General features: G+C 47.7%; 1 protein-coding gene across 1 annotated transcript; it reads right to left on the reverse strand.

Moving 5' to 3' along the window:
- Window positions 1–168: 168 nt before the first annotated feature.
- On the reverse strand, window positions 169–18,487 carry Ptx1 (pituitary homeobox homolog Ptx1). The gene is made up of 3 exons (XM_066737742.1): window positions 16,854–18,487; window positions 8,814–9,280; window positions 169–1,007 (listed from the first exon to the last, which is right to left on the reverse strand). Exons 1-3 carry the CDS (start codon window positions 17,152–17,154, stop codon window positions 177–179), a joined length of 1,599 nt encoding a protein of 532 aa, XP_066593839.1. The 5' UTR covers window positions 17,155–18,487; the 3' UTR covers window positions 169–176.
- Between the last annotated feature and the right edge of the window lie 2,201 nt (window positions 18,488–20,688).

Consider the following 20,688-nt stretch of genomic DNA (forward strand, 5'->3'; position numbering starts at 1 on the left):
CTCACGTGATTATTATCCGCGCCATTTTGTTGCTGTTGTTGCTGCTGCTGCTGTTGTTGTTGTTGCTGCTGCTGTTGCTGCTGCTGCTGTTGCTGAAGTAGCTGACTGGTCGACAGGGAGGTTCCGGACGATGAGACCACTCGGTGATGGGGGCTGGAGGCAGCCCCCGCTTCGCCTCAGACCTGGGCCCTCGCCGTTGCGTTCCCGTGGGCCTCGGGACCACCGGGCGAGTGGGGATTTCCGCTGCCAGCACTGTTCAACGCGTACTGACAAGCACTCAAACTACCACCACCCGCACTACCGCCAACCGACGATGCTCTCGAGCTAACCGGACTGATGCTACCAGGTGTTCCTCCGGTACCAAAAGAGCCGCCTCCGACCGAGCCGTAACCGCTGCTGTGCTGCTTCGCCTTCAATCTCAGCGACGCTATGCTGCTCGAAGTCATGACCGTGCAGGATTCGGGAATTCCCGTGGGAGCGGCGCTCCTGTGATGCGGTGCGTAAACCGAAGGTCCGTAGGGATGATGAGGGGCCGCGGGGGCGGCGTAAGGGCACGCTGCCCCCGTAGCGGCCACCGGTGAACCAGCCACCCCCAAGCCCGAACCCATTCCTGGTAGCATGGACGTCGCTGCTTGCCCGACGGACACTGACATTCCACCCACGTGGTTTCCGGCGACGGAAGTTGCCGCTGCAGCCGCCGCGTTGAAACAATTGACGGGACTGACCTGGGCGTGATGGTGGTGGTGCGACGAAGTAGGCATCACGGTCCCGAGAGTGCTCACCCACGGGAAGCTCTTGCTACTCAACGGTGACGGCACCTTCGTCGCCCAGTTGTTGTAATTGTACGAACTGTAGAGTGCATCCGGATCCGGAAACGGTTGTCCTATGAATCCGTTCAATCCAGCCGTGCTGAATCCAGTCTTGAAATCAGCCGCGGCGGCCGCTGCCGCGTTCATAGCGTTTCTCTCCTTTTTCCGCCATTTTGCTCGTCTGTTCTTGAACCACACCTGTAACACATTGGACATTGAAAATTCCAGAAGCTAGATGAGTTTATTGTCACGACTCTCTGTTTCTAAATACAATATACTTTACGGATATGATATAATGAATTTCGAATAAAGATCACAACAAGCTACATATACCCTGAAGAACGAAAAAAAAAAAAAACTCATCCACCGACTCGCATCCTAAAAAGTATAAAAGACAACGTTGAATAAGAACGAGCGCATTGGCCGTACAAACTCGAGCTTCCAGTTCTTCATCATCTCTAACTCCTACATATAGCTCGCGTCTTTGACATCCAGTGAAATAAAGGTTCGGGCGGGAGTGGAGTCTTCTCGGGCACCCTAGCCCCGGCAATTACAATTATACGACTGGTTGCGCTCGGATACACGTCACTCTGGCGTAACTGTAATGCGCAGAGCGCGCGAGAGGGAGCCGAGGGAGGCCGAGGAACGCTATGGGAATCGAGGGTTTACGGTACTGGCTGGCCTGGCTGCGCCAGTTCGAGGGTGGCAGAGGCGCGGCAGAGGGCCAAAGGGGAACTCTCTCCCCGCAAGATGGATGACTGCGAGTGGGATCGCGCGAGTCGTGCCACGTTAAGAGCCGCGACGACTCCTTCTCAAAGTGGCGATCGAGGAACGGAACGGAACGGAATGGAACGGAGCGCAGCCGAGCGGAGGGTGGCACCCAGCACCTTAATGAAGAATAATACCTATCGACTCGCCCGATTACTCCTCAGACTCCCTCTGCAAGCGCAAATTTCAGCCAATACGTCCACGAACGAACAATTTCCCGTAAAAAAATCCAACGAGATCCTAATGTCCTTTTGGTTGATCATCGTCGCTATTAGCGCAGATTCATTCTCGTGATTCGATGGAGATTCCATGCTGGGCCATGGAATACCGTGGGACTTTAACTTGGTCGGCGAAAGATGCGGTCGCTGCTGAATCAATAAACTTCCTCGGGGCGCGCGGCCCGTGAAACGCAAAGGCCGCGCCCATAAACTTTAAGAGGATCGCGAGCCAAATCTAGGAGGCACGCAGCTTCGCGTTTGTGAGCGATCTTCGCGGCTGTACGCACGGTGGTCCTCGAGTAAACTCGGCGAATGAATCTCGGAACATGGATCGATTTTCCTAATAACGTATACATGTATAAGAGTTATGGTTATATAATTAACCAATTGCTGTACGATCAAATAGGAATAATTAAACGATGAGTAATTTAACAGTCTTATGGACAGTGTAGGGCGCGCCGTCAAAATTTCCAGCTCTGATTTTTATCGATGCAATGCCGCGAATGAGCGGATGAACGGATGAATGGGATAGATCAGACGGGACGATGAATCGGGGAGAAAATCCAATGTTTCGCCGGTGTCGAGCGGCTGGAAATGCTTGAACAATCGCCCCGTAGCCGTAGCGTCATTCCAGCAATAAAACCTCATCAAATCACGACCCCTCGCCACCGTGTAAGCCTTCGTACGGCTCAATCTACGAAAGCTTATATAAATGTAATGAGACCGTGACCGGGAAAGTCTCATCAATCACCCCGTGGGGTGGACCACCTCCGCGCGCTGCCCTTCGCTCCCCGCTCCATCAAAGTCCTGCCTATATGTACCGATACCATCCATGTGAATTTACGCGAGTGTGTGCGCACAGCCCATAAGTTAATTCTGCCGGGTCCCCACGATCACCCCCTTAATTCCCGACTAGACATCGCCCCGTTCGGACAATCGGCTTATTAAACGCATTGAATTTCTTAATCACGCGCCATCGGGAGACACCTGTGCGACCGTTCACCTGACACGTTCTACCACGCTGCGGATGTAATTTTTCTTCGGCGTTGTGCTGGATACCGGGTGGAATGGAAATTGGAAAAACTGTCCGGAGGGAGAGAGATATTCTATATATATATATATATATATATATATATATATACACAAGTATAAGAGTATAAACTGGTTGGGTAAGGAAGAGGAAAGTGGTTGAAGGAAGAAAAATGCGGGTTTGGAGAGAAGGGTGGAAGAATGCGAGGGTGAGATTGTGGGGGTGGAATGATGGAGGCCGAGGCAGACGAGCAAAGAGGGAAGGGAGAGTGGGGTGGGTGAGAGAAGTCGTATAGGCGGAGGATGGTGAGTAGAGGGGTGCTCTCGCGCGAGGCAGGAGGGAAGGTTGGCTTGGCGCAGAGGGGAACGCGCGCGCTATGGAGCCGGCGGTGGCGGCGGAGGCGGCGGAGGCGGAGGTGGAGGAGGATAATATTGATCCCCTCGTAGCCCCGCCCCTCCTCGCCTGGCGACGCCATCATTATATTATCCACCATTCCTCCGTCTATTCCGACACGTATACGTGCACATAGCTACGACATTCTGATGTAACTTACTCCGCAGCAGCAACATGACCGTTGCCATCCTCCCTTATATATATATATATATATATATATATACACACACACTAGCCCTCGGCGTCAATCCACTCGCCTACTCAACCCTCTCTATAGGTGAGGTTCGATGCGATCGTTATATACGCGAAGCAATCGAGGAAATTGCCATGATTCGTATATATAGAAAGCTATACATGTATATATATATAGTATATTATTTAACTGTTTCAGTAGAGAAAGAGAGAGAGAGAGAGAGAGAGAGAGAGAGAGAGAGAGAGAGAGAGAGAGAGACTCTATCGGAATATTATCTGACTGTAGTTTGCCTATTGATTGAATCCATAATAGATACCATTGCTAAGTGGTGTAAGAGTTCAATTAGCGAGGGGTGAGGGAAGGCGACGAAGAAAAATCGGATGATGGTACTAGGAGAAAGGCAGCAACGTGGAGAGGCCACTTGATTAAAAATAAATTCCGCGAAGGAGCCTCCGGATATCCCGGGCTTCGCGAGGATTTCGCGCCTCTAACTTTGCTCTCCCTGCGTATCCTGGGAGCTCGGTGCGCCGCGCCCATAATTCTGAACACAGTCAGCCAGCCAGCCACTCTCCGGATCCTTTCCAAGCTCGTCACTCTTGCAGCAAACAGAAAGCAAATCTTTTTACATCGAGGATTACCTCCTCCGCCACCTTCAAAGAATTCCCGCGATTGCGAGCTCTGATTTATTTGCGAGAGCATAATTCCTCTCACCACATTACTCTCATCTTTTCTCTCCTCAAACACTTTTTTTTCAGAATCGCGCGCGAGCTCTTTCTTCCTACAGCTCGCACACGCACGCACACTCCTCGCGATCCCTTTTTCCACAACCAGCTTCCCCCCCCCCCCCCCCTCCCCCCCCATAACCTTATTCCCTCCTCTTCTCAGTCCAATTACAAATTCTCATCTCGCTTTTTGTGTACTCATCTCGATCCTTCGGCCCTTCGCAACACAAATATCTTATTTCTCACGTACCGTGACTTTTTTTTGCCTCTTCGAGGATTAAACTCTCCTAGAGCCTCCTGAAACCTGGGAGCAGCCTCTTTTTATCTCGTTGCAATTATGGACTCGGTCGGCTCCCGCCACCCACCTTTATCCTTTCAGCCCGGAGATACCGCGTCAGAATTATTTCCATTGCAAAATAGTGGCTATATTTTTTTCGAGAGGGTCGGACGATATTTTTCTTTTTTTTTTAAATTCATCTTCCTCGCCGCGTTATTCCGTCAACTGGAACGCAGGAAGTCTCTCCATGGAAACTCGCACGCCCTACTACGTGCTCGCTCCTGTCTTCTCAGAGTTTCGTCCAACGTGCCTCGATCCTGGCATTTTCTCACGCCACGTCGCGTCGGACGGACGCTTTCCAACGGTAATAATAAGACACAGTATTTAGGAACGCGCTGCTTCTCCATAAATCTCGTTAAGGATCGAATCGAGCAGCGATGCTATTGCGAATTTTGCAAACTCACCGTGTGGGTCGAGCTTATCGTCGTATACAAGTTCGCTCGGAGCTTTCTCATCGGTCGCAACGCTGCGCAATTTTCCAAAAATCACCTAACACCTGCAGAAATATATATTACAAATCTAGCGAGCCACTAAAAATACCTAATTCATGAAGAGACGCGAAATGGACGAGACGGTCGCGTATACGACGCGATAAGTGTGGGAGAACGAAGGAGTAATAATAGGGGGGAGAGAGAGAGAGTCGAATCGCGCGCGATTCGAGCGACAGAGAATGGGAGATAGCTGGCTGCTGCATGGGTGAGCAGTTTTATGGATTTTTTTTATCGTTGTGCTAGTAGCTGGTACAGCTGCTGCAGCGGGATTCGGATATTCAATGTTGGCGTACCTGTATGGATATTAAATTAACACCCGTAAGCCGCGAGTATTAACAACTTTGCAAAAGATTATACGAGATTATGAGCTCAAGCGGAACACGTGATTTTTAATGCCGTCCCACTCGCTCTCGCGAGCCTCTTCCACTTATTCGTAATTTACAAATGGTTACGCGGTTCATTGGTTCATATTCCCTCCCACGCACCCCGATTTCATTTCCACGCTTTATCACGATTATTGGCCGCAACTATGAATATAATCTCGTGGTTTCCGCAACGTTCGATTTTTCGCTCGTTTAAATTGCAAATTCGCAAAGTTCCGATGGACGCGATACGCTCAAGGTCGACCCTTCGGGTTCGTCCGTCCGTCGCTTTGTCGGGGGCATCGATGAGTGTTCCCGGATGAGAGTCGATCGAGTCTCGACTTTGCACGTCGCAACACCACAAGTCACCACTGTCCAAATATCAATTTCCGCAACGATACGGTGTGACAAAGCCCGCAGAGAGATAGCTGTTGATAAAAGTTTCCTATAATTTATTAATCTTGCCGCTTTATCGCATTTTATTTTTGGCAAGGCGAATATATAAACAACAATAACGTTTGCTTCGACGTTGCACGCGTGAAAGTAGTCTGCAACTGCAGCAATAAAACGATCGAAGGACTCTTTGTTCCACTTGGATTGGGACTTGTAGGGAATTTCGACTTGGAAAAATCAGAGGCAGAGGGATGGGAAAGCTCGGATTGCAAATAGCAATTTAATCCGAGCGTAACGGTCAATGGCTGGCTGGCGCATTTCTGAGCTTTATCCTTCCAAGCGAATTCATCGCCGAGGCACGAAAGAGACGGAGAATACCTCATCACACCGCAGACGCAACTCTGCCTCCTTCTGGCCCGTACAATTTACGAGCGACCAAATGCAACGCACCAAACTTCCTATCGTAGCCGATACAAATTTTCTTCTTTATTTTGCTCTCTGGCGAAAACAATGCCCCAGTGCATTCTCTCGATATAAAACCCCGTCACTCCTTATCATCCATCAGTCGACTCTACATTCATTGATTTATCCGATGTATATACATGATTTGGCAAGAAAACAAAGAAAAAACACGCATCGCCTCGCACCAATTAGAGATTACGACTCGTCCATTTATAGCGCGTTTATCGCTTAAATCGATCTGTTGTTCAAATTGAGGCGCACGTTGCTCACCTTGACTTTTTAACGGTGCGATTCAAGTGCGGCACTTTTGAAATATATAAGAGAGATTTTTGCCATTTGATTTGGAGAAGGTAGCGGGAGAGCCGAATGGCTTTTTCCTAAATAGGAATGATATATGAGAGCGGTGATATTGTTGGATGCAAATGCAGTTTTTAGGTGTAGGGTAGAAAGGGCAAAATGCAAATCGCTCGTGGCCGTGGTGAGGGAGGGAGAGGGAGAGGGAGAGAGAGAGAGAGAGAGAGAGAAGGTTGGATTCGAGCAGAGAGGCAAAGCAAAGGTAATAATTGATATATACCAATGGCATTGGTCGGTGACAGCCGCTAACCCAGCCGAATACGGATGACATTGGTAATCCTCACTCTCATACAGATTAGTGTCCTGCACCCATATTCCTCTACCTTTCTCTCTCTCTCTCTCTCTCTCCCTCTACCCTGCATTCTCTCTCCATTCACGTTTAACCATTTTTCTCTCCTCTCTCTCTACCTCTCCCTCTCCTACCCACCCATATATCATCGCTTTCTTTCTCTCATAATTTCTGCTTTTTTCCTCCCTCGCTTTATTTATCGTCCTTTTTTTACTTTCTCGTTTTGCTCATATTCCTCTGGCATATTCCATTCTCCTCTCATATGCTCCATCTATATATACGGGAAAAAAGTCTCTTTCGTGTTAAGACTCGTACTATACGTTATGCTATAGGAGTATGTTATACTCTGGCCCATATTCACGCATTCCTTTCCAATTATATATATATACATACCTGATTTTGTGAATTTCAGGGCCAATCAGAATTCGAGTCGTATCAAATCCATCTCCTGCAGAAGAGGAGGAGGAGGAGGAGGAGGAGGATGTGTGGTATAGGCGCGGTATATCCAGTATTATATATATATATATGCGTGCGTTCGGGAAAGACGAGTGCGGATGGAGGTAGCGAAGTGGAGGGTGGGCAGTATAGGGGGATGGGGAGGCTGAATAGCCGAACCAAACGGAAGCCAAGCGCCGCCGCAGTGTGGCGTGCGGTGCTCGGTGCAACCATACTAATCCGCCGATGGATTTATGGTCTTAATCACCGGAGGATTATCTCGGACAGCCGCGCTCTGCTGCCACCGACCGAAACATACGCCTGCCTCTTTGCAGATAACTGCACCTACCTCCCCCCTCCCCATATACTCCTGCAGCATCCAACGACAGAGCCTCAGCCCAGAGAACATCTTCATTAGTCCAGCCAATAATTAAACCAACCGCTGCTCCAATCTGCATCTCGCCTACGTGTTATCGACCATTTTGTCAGCTGGAATGATTCTGGGAGAGAAATTTACGTCTGCGACGAGTTGAAAATTGAACGGATCGAATAAGAAGAAGGATCGAGCGCGTATGGAGAAAGAAGAAGTCGTAAAGTTATATGGACGGGGGTGAGGGACTTGGACGGAGAAAGAGGGTGTTCGATCGCGTATCGCACGCGAACGAGCGAGAGGGGATTCGTAGAATTTTGGTACATGGCGTATAGTGGCGTGGCGTGGCATGGCGTGGCGTGGCGTGGCGGGAACATCGTGGCATGCTGTGTGCGGTTCTATAAATCCACGAGGGCTTACCGGCGCAAAGCTTCCCTCGTGAACTGCGCGAACTGCGCTGCGCGCATGTATATATACCTACATATATATATATATATATATATATATACATACGCGTCTCATTATTCTTCCTCCAACTTCTCTCATCCCTCCGTGCTATGACGGAAATTGCTGACGCGGCACGGATCTCCGATCCACCAAAATCAATCCAAATCATCATTATTGTTTTCCCCTATTATTCGTCATAAGTGTAGACAAATTTTTCTCACTTGATCCATAATTATTGATTTTAAAAGTTTCCAATACCTGATTCAGGGTTATTATAGTCTTTCACGAATTTGAAGGACGCACGTGGGCCACCGAGAAGCATATATATATATATATATATATATTATATATATAATGTAGTACGGAGACGAAGCTCGTGTTGCTTTTGCAATCGATACGTCTGAATGCGGCCATTGTAAGTTTTTTGGCGCCATCGCCTGAATCCCATGAGAGAAACAGAGAGAGAGAGAGAGAGAGAGAGAGAGAGAGAGAGAGAGAGAGAGAGTTTGCGCGTGTGTGCGTGTACGTGTGTTTTAAGGCAGCGAGACAGGCGCCTGCGCGTCGCGATCGAGTCTCGAAATTGTTTGCTATACGCATAGTCTGGAGTATATAGCACATGTATGCACGTAGGAAAGCTCGGTCGAGCGAAAGAGCAACCACGATGAGCGGTGGAGCGATACCGATGTCGATGATGGAATTTAGTTGAACGGAAATTAAGGTTGAAGTGGAAAGCAGCTTACCCTGACGCGAGCTTCCGTGAGGTTGGTCCAGAGCGCTATTTCCTCTCTGGTGGACATGTCGGGGTATCGATTCCTCATAAAGGTGGCTTCGAGTTCTTGAAGTTGTTGGGACGTGAAGTGGGTCCGCTGCCGCCTCTGACGCTTGTTCTTCTTGCCGTCCTTGTCGTCGGCGTCGTTGACCCCGACGACGCCGCCGCCGGCACCGCCGGCGGGAGACACGACGCCCCCACCGGCGCCCAATTCGTGCTTGACCTCGAGGGCAGGTCGTTTCCGGTTCTCCTGCCGATGACTCGTCCCATCGGTCCGGGATCTAGGTTGACCCGTTGAGAAGCCGGTGGACGGTGTACTCGGTGTGGTTCCGGGCGTGCCGGGGTTGCTGCCCCCGGGGGTGTGAGCCCCGTGGCCCGTGCCATCCAGCCGAGCCAAACTCCCGTTCGTCTCGTCCCGGAAGTCGCTCTGGGCCCAGACTGAAACACGTCAAGAGAAAAGTTGCAGTACCGTCGCGCGATATATGCGGTATAGTCTATACACAGCTTCATGATGGCCTAGCTTCCTCCTGCAACCGCATGCATGGCAGCGCTTGCATCAGCTGCAGCCACAAATATCTATCGACTTTTCAGAAGAGACAAGCTGCGACTTGACAGGCTGCGATCGCGCTACGTAATACGAGAATATGTTCTCCACTGCACGAAGAACTTAATCGTTGTTTCGGGCCGAGGGCCGGAGTTGGGGGGGGGGGCTAGGGGTCGTTTCACTAAACGCTCCGTTTAGTTATATTTGGTTTGCTGCTGGCGGTCGGGGATGGCAGGCGGATGAGGCGGAGGCGGAGGCAGGAGGGACTAGGCTCACAATTAGTCGCCACATAACTCGACTCGATTTACTGCCTACAAACTCCGACACTCCTGCCAAATGCGTTTGTACACCTCTCGCCTCTATACATATTTCTCATTCCCCAACGATCAACGCCAGCTGATACGTAAATCTATCATCGGCTTTTTTTACTCGGCAAGACTTTTCGCCAACATTCTCCTAGCGTCTCGATCAATCTCGAAAATTGCAGTTGAATTTATTTAGTCTTTCCCATCGTGGACGAGATCGTTAAATTGAATTAAGTTACTGTGTATATAGTTTTTGTAGGTGAGAAGAAGAGGAGGGGGGTGCTGACAGATGTGCCTGCTCAATGCCGGCGAGGTATCGCGAGAAAACGGTGAAATTACGAATACACAGGGGATACAACTGTCAAACACGTCGACGGATAGTAGTAAGCTTTCTTATTTGTGCTCGAGATTCCTCGTATCTCGTATCTGGTCGAGAACGCGTGTACATAGTAAGTATTGCGTTGATAGCCGTGTTCGAGCGGCACTTTGAAGTGCTCTCGATCAGACGCGAATATCGCAAAATGCCGTCGCGTCGCGCGCCTCTCCATCTCCCACTATATATATATATATATATATCAATTGTATGCTTTTTTTTCACAGCTTTTCAGAAAGAGACAAAAGCTACCTCGCGACCTTGACAAAAATTCAACCAATTTTGCTCTGCGATAAAGTTTTATTCAACCGTTGTAAGCATAATTAGTGTCTTGTCAATAGTCGAGTTTAGGAAGCGAAGGTAACGATCTATTTGTCTAGGATCTCGGTTTCCCGAGAGAGAGAGAGAGAGAGAGAGAGAGAGAGAGAGAGAGAGAGAGAGAATATAGGAGCGCGTTTCGTGTTACGACATCGCGGTGGCCTTATCGTCCGATATCTTGTCGCCAAACAGATTGTGTATGGGTACGACGAGCTGTTAACTACGGTATTTTTTCCTAAAAAATTAACCAATTCCATGTTTGTTATATATCGATCCAATTACTATTACCTGTCACTGTACATTTCAATTGGTTTCGATAGATTCAGAATTTCGTATGATATACATACGCATAATCGGAAAAGCTGGCTGTTTGACGTCCTTTCCCACGCGAGACCCCCTACGGAAAATTGGCCAGACCCGAGAAGACATTGGATCGCTTTTGTACAACTGCCCATACTCTAGATTACTATATATATACATACAATAGGAAAGAGACCGAGTCGTGTAACAGGACGGAAAAATGTTGTCAAGCGAGAGAATTTCTCCTTCGATATTATAGCTACTCGACCTCTACTACACATATATTATGCCATGCAGTCTGTCAAAATCTGACGCTTTCGTTACGTGCGCAGTAATACGAGTTCCTTGATACTCCAGTCGAGTATTGTAGTCGGGAATTATATGATAAAATATAGGAAAGATTCGGGGAAAGCAGAAAAGGAACGATCGCAGTGCAAAGATAGAGGTTGGTTGGATTTTGAGTTTCTCCCGCGTATATAAATTTCGGAGAGAAGAGACGGATTAAGTGGTTTCGACTAGCGTGCTTCCCGGAAGAATACGTAAGGTATATATACGTAGGAAAGGAAAGTGAAGGTTTTTCCAGCCTGGGTGTTCCGTTGCACTGGCTAGCATGTGTTTTTCCACGCACGCCGGGATTCTGTCCGTATAGTTGGGAAGCATTGCTTTCACGACACTTGTGTTGTATTTTCAAGGGAGCGAGGAAGGAGCCAAGGAGGAAAAAGAAAGGAAGCGAGTACGAGTGAGAAAGGCACGCGCACCAAGTAGACAGGTTGTAACTCAGAAATTTATTACTTTTCCTCGGCTTCCAGTTATTTTACGCCAAAGACAAACCGAGCCATGCGCGTCTCTTAAGGGGGACCAACGAATATCTCAGCTGCTCCGTGCGCGTTTTTACCCGCGGGATATATTAGTGGCTTGCTAATCCGCACGGATTTTACGGGCGGCTGTGCACGCAGCGATGCGTCCCCCCTTCTCATCCCGCATCCCGTCTCATTCCCGTCCCGTTACGTCCCATTTAGTCCCCATCTTTTTCTTGTCCGGATCGAGCCACTATATATCAGCCATCCCTACAGCTATACTCCCCCCGATGTAATAATAATTCCGTTCGTCACATTTCAGACACCTCGTTGGATCTCTTAATTGTTTCGCGCTATGAGCCAACGATTAACCGTCTTGGAAATTAATTGATAAAATCTTCAAATGTGTCATGATGTATATATATATATATATATATATATATATATACGTGGATCGAGGAGGGAATGCAAGATTCTTACACAGATTTTCGTGGATATAATCGTACAGGAGGTTGGATAACGTGCGAGCCTATGAATAAAATAACACGTGGCATAAAAATTGCGAGTGTTTGGTGGAGCGTGTCGCGATGTAACGAAACTCCTGCGTGCAGAGGGTTACGGAAAAGGCAGGGTCGTCGAAATATCCATATTGCGCAGCTGCGCTGCGCTTGAAAAGTCACACGAGAATTCGACTCGGCGAGCCGCGCCGTCCAGACACTCCAGACTCGCCAAAATTCTTCCACGCTAATCTCTTCGCGGTGCGGTGCTTACTCAGCAAAATCAGCGTTATAAAGCTTGGCGCTCGCGCGTGAATTCCTCGGCGAGCGAGTAGATCGGTTTCGATCGTCTTTGGCTCCAACTTCGTTTTAATCGTATATGTTTGGTGAGAAGAAAAAAGCGAGTATGTTAAGGTAACTCGTGTGTGGATGCACGTGTGCGCCTTTAGATGTATATAAGCGATAGAGATTGATGCGAGAGAGACAGGCCCGAGGTGTCGATCTCAATAGTGATAATGGTCGTGGAGGGGGTGGGACGACGTGGAAGAAAAATGAGAGGTGAATTTTGGGAAGATGCGTGCAGGGTATAGGGACCCGGCCGGTCGTTCCGCAGGCGTGACGGGAACACCTGTCCGTGAGGTCTCCGCTGAAGCTGGGGGACCGGGACGCACGACTTTCGAAGGAAGTCAATGCAGCTACCGACCTACCCGCCCATAATCCCTTAATCCTTGACTTCCTTATAGGAAGTCGTTTGTTAGTTAACCGCACTGGCCATCATTGTTGCACGCGAGACCGCAACCCTTATAGAATTTTAAACATTTCTCGAGACGATTATTTAGAAAGAAAATTATTGGATTGTTTTAAATATTAGACAATTGGGTTTTGTACGATTCGAAGCTCGTTAGAAAGATAACTCCTTAACCATACAGGTGCCAAGACGCAGAATACCGAGCGAGTTTTGAAATGACAGTGTCCTTGTGTATACGTTCTACGAGGCAAATAAGAGGCCCCGCGCGCCTTGCATGGCCTTGTAAATTTCAGTCAAGTCAGGCAAGGCAAGTGCGATGAACGTGTAAACAGAGTTTTGTTTGTCTGACATGAAAATGTCAGGGAGAAAAGAGAGAGAGGGAGAAAATTCCTAGATAGGATTTGTCTCTGACGGGTGGCAATAATTTGTTCGAGTTGAAATTGACGCTTTGACGTCCTAACGCTTTAGAGAGAGAGAGAGAGAGAGAGAGAGAGAGAGAGAGAGAGGAAAGAGCACATGGAAGCGATAAGTAACCCGAGAACTGGAGATGGGCGAGATGCGTTCATGGGCCTTAACGGGAGCATGACGAGGGTGTCCGGAGAAAAGGAGAGCGTGGAGCCGGTGGAGCAGCCGAGGAGCGTGAGTGAGAGGGGTGCTGAGGGTACTGCGAGAACCCAGACAGCCTGGCGCTCACGGGAAACGCACAGGAGAGCCAAGCCAGGAACTACGGCTTTCCCATAAACATATATATAGTACTTCCGATAAATTATCGAAAGTCACGTCTACTCTTACGCTATTAATTCAATCAGTAATGCCGCGGCCAGCTTATTGACGCACACTCCTCCCACTATAAATTGTACTATAGCTAATATACATATACACAGACGTTGTATATCGAATGAATAAATTGCTAAATTATTTAATAAAAATAAGAAAACTTTCGATTTTGTCTACGAGAGAACAGTAATAGATCCCTTTAGTATATATAAGAGAGAGAGAGAGAGAGAGAGAATAGATAGGACTCGCTATATAGAGCTCCATATACCAAGCGCAGCCTCTCCAGCGAGATAATGGGAAGGAAATCAGTTCATTTCTATGTTGATCCTTCGGGGCCGTAGCCGATGGCTGCCACTGCCACGAGCGAGGATCATCTCAATTGGCTCGGTGATAGGGAATCGAGTCGGGCCGGAAAATCGGCTCTCGCTCAGAGATTTTCCTCCTCGGGGCGTCGCGTCGCGTCGGCTTCTGTCACGTGCTTGCCCGTCACCCGCGCACAGGGACTAAATAAAAATTGCTTGAAAACGAGTTTTAAAACGTCACTGAAAAACTCTTACGAGAAAAGAGAACTATCAAAACCTTACTTCATCAAACTTTTCGATGAAAAAATCCAAGAAGATGGCTCTCGATGCGAAACGAGAAAGCCTTCATCGGATATGGAGGTATATATGTGTACATATATATATGTATAAGAAGTTCTCTATGAGAAAAACAAGCATTACTCCTAATGAAGAATAATACGCGTTATGATAGCGTGATATATATATATATATACATTATATTCACGTATGCACGTATATATATATATATATATATAGAAGAGGAGCAGGATGGTGGAGTCATTCCCCTGAGGTTTCAGAAAAAATTAATCCGATCGGTATAACAGGTCGTCTCCTTGGAATAGATCTATTTTCTCGTATGCGACACAGTCTCTCTCTCTCTCTCTTGCGAGATGCAGGCTACATAAGCTGGTGTGCGGCTAGCTGAATTTGGCGTGTGGCCTCCCCGGAGAGAGATACGCGGCTACCCGAGCAATTTGTCAACACCATTAGCCGAAAGGGCACAAGGGTTGACTTTGGCGCATCTGCCAGTCGATTGGAAAGCCGCGCACGCCATAATAAAGGGCTGCGCGCTTAATGACTTTAGCATTCCTGATCGACCTTATGCCACACTGTTGACAAAATATCTTTCAAAGGGTTAAACTACTCGAACAATCTCTCTGAGCTCAATCACTTATATATTTCATAAAATCCCATTCGTATACTCTCTCTCTCTTTCAATGCTTCCTTATTCTTGCACATGATATACACGTATTACGTATACTTTAATAAAGTATGTATTTCTACGTCCTCTATAATAAACGTTTTTCGCATGTTCTCGTGTATATACATACATAGTCTGATATGCACGGATATATCACTGCAGCGAATCGGTTACCTTATATACCACGAAAGTAAGAGTACATAAGAGTAAGAGTAGGCTATATAGAAAAAGAAAAGTAAAAAGGGAATGCTGACTAAAAGTTCAGAGTGCAAGGAGGATGCCGTTTGCTCGTGTGGTTCGACCGAGACTCGAGGAGAAACGGGGATAGGTGGGATGCCATTGGAATAAGATCGGGTTTAGCCGCAGTGTCGGGTTCGAGCCCCGGATAAGTCTGTCTTATCCCGATAAGCCGGTGAGTTAATGAATCACAAAACAGGTGGTAGCGCCACCGAGAGAGCGTATTTCTTACTTCCTCGCCGAGATCACTACCAGCAAGCTTTTGCTCTTCTCTCTCTCTCTCTCTCTCTCTCTCTTTCCCTTTTTTTCATGTTTTTATAAACAAACCAAAGTACCCTCGGCTCGAGATCGTCTCGAAATATTACTTTCTTTCATCATTAATGAAAAAACTTTGAGGGATTACGAGGAACCGATGCTGATACTTCCCATGCTGAATTCTATCGTAAAATCTCGCTCGAAATGCCGAAACTTGAAAAATCGATAATATCTGCTGCGTTGTAATTCTCGCTTGTTGGCCGAGCATGTTAACATTATACTGTACATTGTCGCATAGTTCAGGAGAGGGAACAATCTATTCCGGATATCTCTCTCTCTCTCTCTCTTTCTCTCTCGCATTAACGCAAGCAGCCCGAAATTTTATCTGTCACATCGTATCACCCAGTGGAATAACACGATGGGCGCGCAATGCTTATCAAAGTCGTTTGTACTAAAAACTTATCTGTTTGACTGGCACCTGACAAAAATCAACGCTGCTTTATTACCGAAAAGCTTACGCGGAACAATGGTTAACAAAAAAAAAAAAAAATAAAAAAATAATAATAAAAAAGGGAAAAAGAGAGAGAGAGGGAAGAACGGAAAAGAGAAAGAGATTTTATTGCTCGATTATTCAATGATTCGTAGTATCTCGCTGAATTTATCAAGGGAACCAAATTTTTTTTTTTTTTCTCTAATTGGAATCTTACGAATAATTTGGTGATAAGCGTACTTGAGAACGATCGAGTTTTATTATAACACGGGTTTAATGGATGATTGCTGTAAAATGATTTCCTTCTGCTCTGTAGCTGTATGATAAGTACCTCTGCGAGACACGGCAAGGTTATATACGGTAGACTATATGCTTCTTTACATAGAGAATGCTTCGAAGGAAAATATTCGTTCGGAACGTAAGAAATCAATATCGTTAATATGATTTGCAGAATGCGAAAGAAAACAAAAGATATCGCGCTACAGATATTTTGTTCCTTTGGTCGAATCGTGAAATGCACATATATCAATCTTGATTTGGAAATGTCACACTTTAATCAGCCGCGTCGAATTACAAAAGACTCGAAATTTACTGATAGGAGATCGATGCTATCGGTATAATGAACAATCGACAATTCCGGTTGAATTGAGAGATATTAAAAGAGAATGCACGAGTCGCATTATTTATATCGTCAAAGTGACGTACATTACACATTTTGAAGATCAAAAATGTCTTGCGATCTTTCCAGCGAATCTCCTTGAGATTGGTTTCGCAGGAAATTTATTGGCCCCGGTGATGCGTCTGCGCTAACATCAGCCTGCACGTACAGCGTACAGCACGCTTCGCGTATATGCACTACTTAAGAAGTTAATAAATCTTCGTTTATGGCCCATTACGTTTTTTCATGGCTGTACAAGGAAGGAAAAGCATATTTCTCGGGGAAATTAGGCTTTTCCTCGATAAAGCCGGATGCCGCTGGCAAATCGGTCATTGTCCCCGAGTTTTCCATTCATTGATGGAAATACGAGATTTTCATGGAATACTATAGAGAGAGAGAGAGAGAAGGAGAGAGAGGAAAGGTTTGACGAATTGCTAACGACTCACCACGTTTAAGTTTCTCGAGGGGTTCGTGATGCAACTGATGATTGGAACTGTGAAGCATGGTGGCGTCGTGATGAGAGTTACCATGAAGGTCATGATGGTGCATGGCGTTCTGGAGATGATCGGTCGAGTGGAGGCCGGCCATGGAAGCGGCGGCGTGCTGATGATGCTGAACCGAGAGACCGCTGGAGGACCCCGTGACGAGATCCTGCAGACAGAGGTCCGCGTTCCCGGATCCTCCGCTACCGCCGCCTCCTCCACTCCCGCCGGCGAGCTCGAGGCTACCCCCGACCCCGCCGCGCTCCATACTGTAGAAGGTTAACGTCGTGTTGACCGTTCCGTACACCTCGTACCTCGATTAACAACGGCCTCGAAGGCCCAGTTTCACTTTTCAGCTTCCTCACCCTTCCCGATGCACCACCCCTCCCTCTTTCTCTCTCCCTCTTTTGACAACGCGACAACCTCCCAAAGAGAATTTTCCAGCGGTGAAGGAGCCGTCGGCCGACGGCTGACAGCGCGCGCGCCCGCGCGCGCTTCCACAGACTCTATTTACGCACTTGACCCTTTATCAGCCGAACGGATAGTCGAGCCATAAAAAACCTTGATCGATTCCTAACGCCCTTGACGATCCTCTTACGCTTCTAGCGGGATTAATATCTTCAACTTTTGCGGTAAAACTCGAGCGCACACGCGTTTCCGATGCTAAGGTTGTTTCTCACTCGTCGCCAGTTGGACCAGCTAGATAATCCATGTCTTCGAGGTTGAGGAGAAGAGTCACTTGTGATTTTTCACGGTCTATAAATTCAAGAGGAGAGAGAGAGAGAGAGAGAGGGATAGAGAGTGGGACCACAGTGGCCCGTCCCTATAGTCCTCTCCAACTATGCACCACCGAAGATACCGCGCCACCTCGTGACACCTTTTATCGAATCTTTGGTCGAAACGCTTTGCATTCCTTCGAAAGCACACGGCAAAGTGTGGACTCTTGCCTTTATTTAGGCAGCGACACAGAATCTCTACTCATTTCGTCCTCTTCCGTATTAGGACTTTCCATTCACAGCCTCCATATTGATTCGAGCACAATTGCCACTTGGTCTTCACTGTTATCACTTTTTCTCGATAATTAGAAAAGGGTAAGAGAGATGGTAGGATGTGTACGGGATAGAAGGGGCTCGGGATTAGGAATAGGAGTAGGAGGGGGAGGAGGAGTAGGGGTAGAAGAAGAAGAAGAGAAGAAGAAATCGAAGAAGTCGAAGAAGATGAAGATGAAGAAGAAGAAGAAGAGGAGAAGGAGGTTTAAGAAGAAAGAGTCTCGGTAGGTAGTAAACTGGTTGTTGTTGGTACTGGTAGGTGCGTTGCGTAGTGGCCTTGGTAGTGGTAGGTGGGTCCGCCAGGCTTAGCCGGTTGAGCCTTTCGGACTGCCTGCCGGCTTAAGTCTCTAAGTCGGGTAAGCCGAGCGGATCTAGTGGTCTTGGCTGGTGCGCTGGCTGCCTCCTGGCTTTCTGGCCGCGATGCCTGCGCTACTAGCCTTCCTGGCCTATAGCCTAGCCTAGCCTAGTGCCTCTGCCGCCTTCCTTCCTGTCTGTCTGCCTAGCTTGCTTGCTTGGTTGGTTGGTTGGTCGGGTCGGTCGGTCGGTCGGTCCGTCGGTTGGTTGGTTGGTTGCTCGCTTGCCGGGCGGCTTGCCTGCCTGACTGTCTGACTGCGCCTCTCCTGGCTCCCTCGCTCTCTTACTCCCCCTGCCCTTCTCCACAATCTCTACCACCTCTCCTCCACCGCCGCACCGTCGCACCGCCGCACCACCCCCACCCAGACCCAACCATCCCTCCTTCCCATGCGCACTCATACACGATGACCTCGTGGCTTCGTCGCTCCATTCTCCTCCATCCTCCCCTCCACCTACAAACACCCCCACCAAATCACCACGAAAACGCCCCTCCTACGCATGTACCATCTTCCGGCCACACGCACCTACACGCACCAACACCAACTCTCATCATCGTTCCTCCCCTCCTCTTCTCCTTTACAGAACGCCCCTTAAACCTCTTTCTTACTACCACACTTTTACCCTCATCCTCCTCGCACCTAACATCATTTGTTTCTGCTCCCTGATATTGGTGTTGCCTGCCTGCCTTTCATGCTGCACGATACTTGGATTCACTTCTCTCCTCTCTCTCAGTTTTTATTTTCTTCTTGTTGCTGACCGAAGAACGCGTGTCGAGACTCAAAAGACTATATACACCCTCTCGACTCTCGTTCTCTCTCGTTTCGCAATTTTCCTTCGGAATCGTGACTAGCCAGTTTTTCAAAACACTTCTCGAAACCATCATTGCACCGAGCTATCTTTTCAATCGAACTCACCTATCTCCCTCGTGTCTCGTCGCGAGAACAGCTCTATCGTTGATGCTATCTCGCCTTTCTTATCTGCAATAGTAAACACGCGTGTATTCTTTTTTCTCATTTTGCAGTATTCGATAATGACAGCGCGATGAATCATTTTTTTTCTCCACTTACGTTTAGAATTGTTTGTGCGGTGGCTCGATTCCTGTTGGCTTTTCTTTTGCCAAAAGTCGGCTGGATTAAAGTTAGCCAGAGCCGCGGAGGAAGCTGAGGTGTACAGGTAAACCTCCGAGTACGGGGAAGCTCTGGAGAAAAGAGGATGAGGGTCGCGATAGACAGTGGCTCATGGCGAGTTCATCGGAGTGGTCCACCATTAAGGGAAACTCGCTCGCTCGCACGCGCGCGCGCGTGCCAGAGGAAGAGAGAAGGAAGCAAGTAGGTGCAAACGGGGTAAGAGTAGGAGTATGGTACACAGAGTACATACGTCTCGAGACAGAGGTAGTATGCTCCATCTCGATAGTTGCATGGCTTCCCGTCGCTTCGGACGAGAAGAAGAGAAGAAGCTGACGATAGCAAAGAAGCAGAGAACCGAAGAAGCGAAGAAGAAGGGAGCAAAGAATAGAAGAAATGGAAGAGACAAATGACAAGATAGCCACGCCTACCACACTCCGTGGCATGGACGTTCCGTTCGAGTGTGTTGGTGCGACACTTCCCCTCCGACGGTTGTCAGTGGGGGCGAATGCGGCCAGTCCAAGCCCCAAGGAGGGAGTTGTCAGAGGCTTAAATCCTCAACGAGGGAGAAGAAAGTCGTATAGGTGTTTTCTGATTTTTGAACTGCCAGACTTGCACGAGCGAACACGCGTCGCTTCGATTTTTTTTCTCCCATATCGCTCCACGATCACCCTGACGATTTATTCGCCTTTCACGGTCGCTAATAAGATTTAAGCTCGGTTTCCAACAGCTGGGAATTGACTGCGATCGGGACATTGCTACGTCACGGTTTTATTCTTCCGGTATAATAATCACCGAAAGCTATAACTCAACTACATTTATGTATAGGAGTAGTTAAAAAGAGAGCCACGGCGTAATTCAATTAACGTTAAAAATTTTAATTGCTTCCCTTGTCACGTAGGTATTATTATTTATACTTGCCATTTGCTTGATATCATCCCGAGCAATAGCCATAAAATAAGTTATTGCTGCAGGATGCTATAAAAGGATAAGATTGACATTTATCAGCTACGAACGGTTGGTTACGCTTTTAACGGTCCCGTCCGCTGCTCGCACTATTATACTCTACGCTCCATCTCTTATTATCATTATTATTAATGTTATTATATATAATAGAAGAGCGAGAGAGGCAATGATGCGTTAAAAAATCACTGTCCAATGGATAGTTCCAATTTGGGCGCAAAAAAGGAGAAAAGGAAGGTCTTGGTCGGACCATTACAGTCGTCTCTCGCGGAGCCACCAACTTTTTCCACTGAAAAGTAGTAAAGGACGGTG

The sequence above is a fragment of the Prorops nasuta genome, unplaced genomic scaffold (genome assembly GCF_024137725.1).
Source record: "Prorops nasuta isolate Cenicafe-Biocafe unplaced genomic scaffold, Cenicafe_Pnas_1.2 PNAS00018, whole genome shotgun sequence".
NCBI classification, from domain to species: Eukaryota; Metazoa; Arthropoda; class Insecta; order Hymenoptera; family Bethylidae; genus Prorops; species Prorops nasuta.

Coding starts and splice junctions, on each gene's coding strand:
- Ptx1 (XM_066737742.1), bottom strand. CDS start 17,154: ATGGAGCGCGGCGGGGTCGGGGGTAGCCTCGAGCTCGCCGGCGGGAGT. Junction 9,281..16,853: donor ACCCCTCGAGAAACTTAAAC/GTGGTGAGTCGT, acceptor GACGTGTTTCAG/TCTGGGCCCAGAGCGACTTC. Junction 1,008..8,813: donor TCACGGAAGCTCGCGTCAGG/GTAAGCTGCTTT, acceptor AATGTGTTACAG/GTGTGGTTCAAGAACAGACG.